This window comes from Neoarius graeffei, chromosome 6 (genome assembly GCF_027579695.1).
Source record: "Neoarius graeffei isolate fNeoGra1 chromosome 6, fNeoGra1.pri, whole genome shotgun sequence".
Classification (NCBI taxonomy): domain Eukaryota; kingdom Metazoa; phylum Chordata; class Actinopteri; order Siluriformes; family Ariidae; genus Neoarius; species Neoarius graeffei.
The window spans coordinates 106,628,421-106,638,420 of NC_083574.1; the positions used below are offsets into that span (position 1 = coordinate 106,628,421).

Genomic DNA, 10,000 nt, shown 5'->3' on the forward strand with positions numbered 1-10,000 from the left:
GCAAGAACGCTATGCTCGGAATTACGACTACATGGAGGGAGGAGACGTGCGGATTCGCCGACTGTACAGCCGCACGCAGTGGTTCCTCAGCATCGACGAGAACGGAAACATCAACGGCACACAAAACCCCAACAACTGCTACAGTGAGCATATCACTCTCTCTCTCTCACACACACACACACACACACACACACACACACACACACACACACTGTAATTTACAGATTCTGTATAACAGCATACAGTCAGTAAATAGGCAATAAATAATACGTCACACAGCAAACTACACCAGCTCAGTGTTTGGGGGTGTTTCTCTTCTCTCTCTCTCTCTGTGTGTGTGTGTGTGTGTGTGTGTGTGTGTGTGTGTGTGTGTAAGAATAGAGAGATGACAGTGTTAAAGCAAAACAGGTGCTGCGCTCAGACAAACATTTCACAACAGGCTGAGTTAGAAAGATGCTTAATGAAGAAAACAAATGGTGTGTGTTTGTGTGAGAGAGAGAGACAGACAGAGACAGACAGACAGACAGCGAGAGAGAGAGAGAGAGAGAGACAGACAGACAGACTGTGTGTGTGTGTGTGTGTGTGTGTGTGTGTGTGTGTGTGTGTGTGTGTGTGTAACAGGTTGTAAAACTATAACACTAAAAGTACACAATGTTTCAGGAGTTTACGGGTGGATAAAACTGTTCAAACAGATCAAGTCAAGTCAACTTTATTGTCAAATATGCTCTACATGCTCGACATACAGCACAGATGAAATATCAGTCCTCTCTGACCCACGGTGCAAACAGGCAATGCAATAAATAAAAATAGAATAATTGAAAAAAAAAAAACAATATAAACAGTATAAATAAACAGTATAAACACTAGATAAAACAAGACGTAGACTAAACACTCAGACAATATAAACAGTGTAAACACTCTAGATATGAACTAGACGTAGACTAAACACTCATATATACACACACACACACACACACATACACACACACACACACACACACACACAAATTGGTTCAAATAAACAAACAGTCAAGGGCACTTGAGGTATAGCAGGTAAACATGAAATAAGCAGTATAAACAAACTAGCAGCTGTTAAGATGAGGTAGTGCGGAATAGTGCAAATGAGCGAGGTAAAGTGAGATGTGCGGTACCTGAGTTCAGTGTGTTAATGAGCGATGAGATGTAAATGTGTATGTATGTATGTACAGTGGGGCAAAAAAGTATTTAGTCAGCCACCAATTGTGCAAGTTCTCCCACTTAAAAAGATGAGAGAGGCCTGTAATTTTCATCATAGGTACACTTCAACTATGAGAGACAGAATGGGGGGAAAGAATCCAGGAAATCACATTGTAGGATTTTTAATGAATTAATTGGTAAATTCCTCGGTAAAATAAGTATTTGGTCACCTACAAACAAGCAAGATTTCTGGCTCTCACAGACCTGTAACTTCTTCTTTAAGAGGCTCCTCTGTCCTCCACTCGTTACCTGTATTAATGGCACCTGTTTGAACTCGTTATCAGTATAAAAGACACCTGTCCACAACCTCAAACAGTCACACTCCAAACTCCACTATGGCCAAGACCAAAGAGCTGTCAAAGGACACCAGAAACAAAATTGTAGACCTGCACCAGGAAGACTGAATCTGCAATAGGTAAGCAGCTTGGTGTGAAGAAATCAACTGTGGGAGCAATTATTAGAAAATGGAAGACATACAAGACCACTGATAATCTCCCTTGATCTGGGGCTCCACGCAAGATCTCACCCCATGGGGTCAAAATGATCACAAGAACGGTGAGCAAAAATCCCAGAACCACATGGGGGGACCTAGTGAATGACCTGCAGAGAGCTGGGACCAAAGTAACAAAGGCTACCATCAGTAACACACTACGCCGCCAGGGACTCAAATCCTGCAGTGCCAGACGTGTCCCCCTGCTTAAGCCAGTACATGTCCAGGCCCGTCTGAAGTTTGCTAGAGAGCATTTGGATGATCCAGAAGAGGATTGGGAGAATGTCATATGGTCAGATGAAACCAAAATAGAACTTTTTGGTAAAAACTCAACTTGTTGTGTTTGGAGGAGAAAGAATGCTGAGTTGCATCCAAAGAACACCATACTTACTGTGAAGCATGGGGGTGGAAACATCATGCTTTGGGGCTGTTTTTCTGCAAAGGGACCAGGACGACTGATCCATGTAAAGGAAAGAATGAATGGGGCCATGTATCGTGAGATTTTGAGTGAAAACCTCCTTCCATCAGCAAGGGCATTGAAGATGAAACGTGGCTGGGTCTTTCAGCATGACAATGATCCCAAACACACTGCCCGGGCAATGAAGGAGTGGCTTCGTAAGAAGCATTTCAAGGTCCTGGAGTGGCCTAGCCAGTCTCCAGATTAGAGGTCTGCGCGGGTCGGATTTTTCAGTCCCGCTCCCGCCCGCGCCCACAAAGAATTATGATTTTCAGTCCCCCTCCCGCCCGCGCCTGCCATATTTTGTCCAGCTCCCGCCCGCAAATCCCGCATGATGCAGACGTTCGCGTTATTTCTCAGGAAAGTTCTTGTCTTGACACACCGTGATGGTGCCCCGCCCCCTACTTTGAGTGGATTTGAGCATAAATATCTACAGCTCACGTTCATGTTTGTTATTATTTACCTTGTTTCTGAATTCAGCATGTAGTGTCTCTAATAATAATAATAATAATTAGTGCTGTCAAGCGATTAAAATACTCAATAGCAAATCACACATTTTTGTCACATGAGAAACCATTGTAATTCTCTGATCAGCATAAAAAAGTGAATGGGCTTGCTTTGTACTAATGTTTTTTTTTTTATTGCAAAGCAGAGCTAGCAAGAGAACCATGAGTGAACAACTCTAATCAGAGAGACAGGTTACACAGTGCCGGTAGGCTTGACTCAATGCTATCCCAGAAATCCTTCCTGTAATATGCAAATTTGGCCGCCTTTGATTGGACAGCCAAATTTGCATATTACAGGAAGGATTTCTGGGATAGCATTGAGTCAAGCCTACCGTCACTGTGCAACCTGTCTCTCTGATTAGAGTTGTAGACTAACTCAAGCAGTAAATCACTTCACTCATGGTTCTCTTGCTAGCTGGGTGTGAACGGGCGAGTGAGTCATTAGCGTGATCAAAGGATTGCCCGTTAGGGTGATCAATGGCAAATTTAAGATGCCATTCCTCACTCAATCTGGCAATCTGACTCTCTCTGCAAATTTAGGCATCTTAAAATGTTTTTATTAATGCCAAATAAAGTATCCAGCACAAATTATATATGATAGTCATAAATTTGTAAATTTTATTTCAAACACGTTTTTAGTTAGCGGGACTGCAGCTTATCACGGCTCCCGCCCGCGCCGCATATGTGTACTCCCGCTCCCACCCGCGCGCGCATATGTGCACTCCCGCTCCCGCCCGCGCCACATATGTGCACTTCCGGTCCCGCCCGTGCCTGCAATGAGCTTTCAAAATTTGTCCCATGCCGCACTGCTTTGCGGCGGGTCCCGCAAGTCCCGCGGGACTCCCACGGGAGTGCAGGGCTCTACTCCAGATCTCAACCCCATAGAAAATCTTTGGAGGGAGTTGAAAGTCCGTGTTGCCCAGCGACAGCCCCAAAACATCACTGCTCTAGAGGAGATCTGCATGGAGGAATGGGCCAAAATACCAGCAACAGTGTGTGAAAACCTTGTGAAGACTTACAGAAAAAGTTTGACCTCTGTCATTGCCAACAAAGGGTATATAACAAAGTATTGAGATGAACTTTTGTTATTGACCAAATACTTATTTTCCACCATAATTTGCAAATAAATTCTTTAAAAATCAGACAATGTGATTTTCTGGATTTTTTTTCTCATTCTGTCTCTCATAGTTGAAGTGTACCTATGATGAAAATTACAGGCCTCTCATCTTTTTAAGTGGGAGAACTTACACAATTGGTGACTGACTAAATACTTTTTTGCCCCACTGTGTGTGTGTGTGTGTGTGTGTGTGTGTGTGTGTGTTGGGGGGGACTGTGAGGATGACATGTCAGATGCTGAAGGGGGGGCAGGGGGGTGTGCGAGCAGAATCTGTGGCGGGGGCAGAGGGGGGAGGGGGGGCAGAACAGGGAGGGAGTTGAGCCTCCTGACCGCCTGGTGAAAGAAACTGTTCTTGAGCCTGCTGGTTTTGGCCCGGAGACTCCGCAGTCTCCTCCCTGACGGCAGCAGACTGAAGAGAATAAGAATCCCTAATATCTCTAATCCCTAATCATTATTCCCTAATCTCTAATCCCTAATCATTATTCCCTGATCTCTATTCCCTAATCATTATTCCCTGATCTCTATTCCCTAATCATTATTCCCTGATCTCTATTCCCTAATCATTATTCCCTGATCAGGCGGGCCGGCTCTGTGGTCGGCATGAAGCTGGACTCTCTGGTGATGGTGGCAGAGAAGAGGACTATGGACAAACTACTGAACATCATGGACGATGCCAGTCACCCTCTGCACACCGTCATCAGCAACCAGAGGAGCCTGTTCAGTGACAGAATGCTCCTTCCCAAGTGCAGGACGAACAGACTCAAAAACTCCTTTGTCCCTCATGCCATCAGACTGTACAACTCCTCTCTGGGGGGAGGAGGGGGAACAGGAGGACAGAGGACGGGAAGGAGCAGTAGCCTAGCCTGACAATAAGCAATACCGGACAATGTGCAATATAATGTGCAATATCTCTCCTGCTGCCCCCCTTCCCCATATCTTATTCTTTTTATATTTGTATATGTAAATACTTAATTTATTTTAATTTATCTAGAAGTTTTCTCTATTTTCTATTCTCTGTTTATCCGTAATGATGCTACTGGAATCTTAATTTCCCTGAGGGAACCCGCCCAAAGGGATCAATAAAGTTTAATCTAATCTAATCTAATCTAATCTAATCTAATCTAATCTAATCTAATCTCTATTCCCTAATCATTATTCCCTAATATCTATTCCCTAATCTCTATTCCCTAACCCCTACACCCTCAAACCTATTCCTTTAATCCCTCATGCTTATATGATAATCTCTACACACAGTATAGTGCATTATGGCTAGCTATTGCTTCATCATTAGTACACCAATCCTAAAACCATCAGCAACACAGAACACTAAAGATACAACAAGGACGTGTCCAAGTGTTCACTAACATGAGGGTATATTAGTTTAGACACTAGATTCATTTTTTAATGAAGATTAAGTTAACAGAGACAGAGTAGCAGGGAGTAGAGGGTAGGGAGTATTATATATTAAAATAGAGAGAGTATGAATACAAGAATAGTGTGTGGGGAGCAGAGAATATAGATTAGGGAGTAGAGAGTAGGGGTTAGGGAGTAGGGATGAGGGATTTGTTATGGGTGGGGAGATGTGGTGAGTAGGATCCAAGAGCAGAACACAGACCAGTAAATCCAAAAATAAAAAAGATTTAATAGGAGTAAAAAAATAAACCAAAAATAATCCAGAAAAAGCTAGGGACAAAAAAAACGAGGTAGGCAAGGACAAAAAACGCCAGCATAAAAAATAGTCCAGACAAAAACTTGAGACAAAAATGTAGCACAACAAACATGAAAAAAGACAAAAACATAGTGCAAAAAAACTGTGACAAGAAACAGGCAAAACAGAGAGCAAAAATCCAATAAGCAATAATGGCGCAGAGACGACATGAAAAACCAACAAGACGTTCTAGCAAAGTCCCCTTCTGAGAACGGCCTTTTTATACACAGCCGAGCAAACCAGGACGTGAATGCTGGCAAGATGGAAGTCCTGTCCTGGATCCTGATTAGCACTGAACTGGGAGACAACAAATCTCCGGAGTAAAGTCTGGGGCAGAGCATGACAAGATTAAAGAGTAGGGATTAGGGAGTAGGGATTAGGGAGTAGGGATTAGGGATTAGGGAGTAAAGAGTAGGGATTAAGGAGTAGGGATTAGGGATTAGGGAGTAAAGAGTAGGGATTAGGGATTAGGGAGTTGGGATGAGGGAGTAGAGAGTAGGGATTAGGGAGTAGAAAGTAGGGATTGGGGAGTAGGGATGAGGGAGTAGGGAGTAGAGATTAGAACTAGGGAGTCGGGATTAGGGAGGAGAGAGTAGGGATAAGGAAATAGGGATTAGGGAGTAGAGAGTAGGAATGAGGGAGTATGGATGAGGGAGTAGGGAGTAGAGAGTAGGGATTAGTGATTAGGGAGTAGGGATTAGGGAGAAGGGAGGAGAGAGTAGGGATTAAGGATTAGGGAGGAGAGATCAGGGATTAGGGAGGAGAGAGTAGGGTTTAGAGAGATAGGATTAGGCAGTAGAGGGTAGGGATTTGGGAGTTGAAAGTAGGGATTAGAACTAGGGAGTATGGATTAGGGAGTAGAGAGTAGGGATTAGGGAGCAGGGATTAGGGAGTTGAGAGTATGGATTAGGGAGTAGAGAGTAGGGATTAGGGAGCAGGGATTGGGGAGTAGAGAGTAGGGATTAGGGAGTAGAGAGTAGGGATTAGGGAGCAGGGATTAGGAAATTGAGAGTAGGGATTATATATATATATATATATATATATATATATATATATATATATATATATATATATCATAATACACTCGGGCATTATTTCGACACTTTATTTTAGGGCAGCCCAATAAAATTTGAGTCACTGCAGCACTAGGGGGTGCTATAAAGAATTCATGAAAGTGCTCATAATACTTCAAATTCTTGACCTGAAATCATCGTTCCTTTGTCATGTGACTCCTCTGACACTGCTGCGCTGAAGTCATGACCTACTTCTGAATTCTGCAGGATATATGACATGGGATTAACGGTGAAGTAGGACATGAGGTTATATCTCTGAATGCTTCATCACACTGACACAAGGCATGAACACAATGCTGAGAACTGTGTCCTGTGGGAGGACCAAATATCAGTGTCGTTCCACCACAGGGGGGCGCTGTGTTCTGCTCGGCCCCGTTGTTTAATTCCAGAAAAGCTGCTGTTAAGGAACATGATCACTGTGTGTGACTGTGTGCGACAAAGTCACATGGCATTTGTAAGGTGTGTGTGTGTGTGTGTGTGTGTGTTATTTGGTAGCGTGAGAGGCAGTGTGTGAGCCGACACAAGGCTGAGACAATGATTTGTAACAATGGGAGTTGAAGCGCAGAGAGAGACGGATCCACCCAAATGTGCCTCACACACACAAACACTGTGTTTCAGCCAAGTGGCTCAGTGCACGCACATACGTCATAAATCATCCAATCATATTTAATGATCAAGGGGTCTGTCGGTCACTAACACCCCCCACACACACACACACACACACTATTGTCTATCTTTATGAGGATCATCTGGAGATGTAGAGTAGAGTAGAGTAGAGTAGAGTAGAGTAGAGTAGAGTAGAGTAGAGTAACTTTATTGATCCCCAGAGGGAAATTAAAGTGTCAAGTAGCTTACACAAATGTACAAAAAACACATATTAAGATACAGAGAGGGAAGAAATTACACTAGATCAACATTACACTAAATTACACTAAATCAACACTAAATTACACTAAATCAACCAAGAGCAAAAACTTCTGGTATGGTGCAAAGAGAGATATTAAAATGAAACATTAAGTGAACAAATAACAAGTGAACAAATAGCAAGTGTCAGCCATGATAGAGGGGATGCTTCTCAATTGTCACAGTAAAAAGTCCAGTGAAGAAAGTATTGCACAGTCAAAAAACCCACCCACCCACACACACCCACACACACACACACACACACACACACTCACTCACGCCCACATACATACACACCACACATGCACACGCGCACACACACACACACACACACACACACACACACACACACACAGGGATTACAGTGAACAAAAACAGACATCAATTTTCACAGTGAGAAATCTGGTGAAAAGTGTATTGCACAGTACACACACACACACACACACGCCAGCTCAGGCACACACGCGCACACACACACACACACACACACACACACACACACACACACACACACACACACACACACACACACACACACACAAGCAAAGAAGCCTGGAATAAATGGAGGACATGGGTGTTAGGCAGTCCAGTCCCCAATGATGATGTCCTTGTTGTCCTTCCGTGTGCTATTGAACAGTTGAATGGCCCGTGGGACAAAGGACCTCCGTAGCCTGTCTGTCCTGCATGAGGGGGCACAGAATCTGTGGCTAAAAAGACTCATTTGGTTGGTGAAAATGGTGTGAAGGGGGTGGTTTGGATTGTCCATTACAGAATCCAGTCTGTTCAGAGTTCTGTTCTCTGCTGTTGAGGTGAGGGTCTTTAGCTCCATGCCCACCACCGAACCTGCCTTCCTCACCAATCTGTCCAGGCGTCCAGCGTCCCTCCTCCTAATGCTACCACCCCAGCATGCCACAGCGTAGAAGAGCACGCTGGCCATGACAGACTGGTAAAACATCAGCAGAAGTCGGTTGCAGACATTGAAGGACCTCAGCCTCCTGAGGAAGTAGAGTCTGCTTTGGCCCTTCTTGTAGAGTGCCTCGGAGTTTGTAGACCAGTCCAGCTTATTGTCTAGGTACACCCCCAAGTACTTGTAAGTGGAGACAATCTCCACATTCTCTCCCTCAATAGAGACCGGCACCACAGGCGGGGTGGATCTCCTGAAATCCACCACCATTTCCTTGGTTTTGGTGGTGTTCAGGTGCAGCTGATTGGTCCGGCACCATCCCACAAAGTCCTCCACCAGACCCCTGTACTCCTCTTCCTGACCCTCCTTGATACAACCAACAATTGCAGTGTCATCTGAAAACTTCTGCATGTGGCATATCGCAGAGTTGTAGCTGAAATCAGTTGTGTACAGAATGAAGAGCACCGGGGAGAGCACCGTTCCTTGTGGCGCTCCTATGCTGCTGACCACCGTCTCAGATGTAAGGCCTCCCAGTCTAACAAACTGGGGCCGCTCAGTGAGGTAGTCTGTGATCCAGGTTACCAGGCCAGGCTCCACTCCCATCTGCACCAGTTTATCTCTCAGCAGCAGTGGTTGGATGGTGTTGAAAGCACTGGAGAAGTCAAAAAACATGATTCTCACAGCACATCCACCCTTGTCCAAGTGAGAGTGCACCCTGTGAAGAAGATACAGAATAGCATCCTCCACTCCTACGTTCTCTTGGTAGGCAAACTGCAGAGGATCCAGTGCATGTTGTACCTGGGGTTTGAGATGGTTGTGCAGCAGCACACGTTCTAATGTTTTCATTAGGTGAGAGGTGAGGGCAACCGGTCTGTAATCATTGAGTTCTTTGGGATGTGCTTTCTTTGGGATCGGTATAAGGCACGAAGTTTTCCACAGTGTAGGTCCCTTGCCTTCCTGCAGACTCCTATTGAACAGGTGATGGAGTGGTTCGGCTAGTGACTCTGCACATGACTTTAGCAGTCTTGCACAGATGCCATCAGGCCCAGCCGCCTTGGACTTCAGTCCTTTCAGTGCCCCCCTCACTTGGCCTCTGGTGACTGTAGGTGGTGGGTGTGCTGGGTTTGGGTGTGGGGAAGTGGGTGGTGGGTAGGTTGTTTCTGATAGCAGAGATGAGGGGGCAGAGTGGAAAATGGAGGCAGTGGGGGTTGGTGAGCCAGTTGTGTGAGCTTGGGGACGGGGGGATGTAATGTCCATGTCCATACTGGGGGTGGGGGTAGTGAGTGAGGGGGATGGGAGCTGGCTGAGCAGCCGATGTCCGGGTCGTTGTCTGAGTCGTTATCACATGGGGGTAGCGGGGGTGAGGGGGCTATAGGGGTGACAATAGAATTGGCTGCCCCCATCACAGAGTTGCCAAACCGGTTGTAGAAGTGGTTTAGGTCGTTGGCCATAGACAGGTCGCCATCAGCCATGCCTCTCTTCTTCCCACAACCAGTGATGTTTTTGATCCCCTGCCATGCCTCTTTAGTGCTGTTTTTCATTTTCAATTCCACCTTCCTCCCATATGCCACCCTGGCCTCCCTCAGGCTGCTTTTGAGATCCCGCT

General features: G+C 45.2%; 1 protein-coding gene across 4 annotated transcripts in view; it reads left to right on the forward strand.

Annotated features, from left to right (window-relative positions):
* fgf7 (fibroblast growth factor 7) overlaps window positions 1–10,000 on the forward strand; it is a 108,869-nt gene that overhangs the window by 75,686 nt on the left and 23,183 nt on the right. For all 4 annotated transcript variants that reach the window (XM_060923083.1, XM_060923081.1, XM_060923084.1 and 1 more), the window contains one exon: window positions 1–143. This exon is cut by the window's left edge. In XM_060923083.1, the coding sequence (XP_060779066.1) occupies window positions 1–143 (143 nt within the window). The remainder of the gene's footprint in view (window positions 144–10,000) is intronic.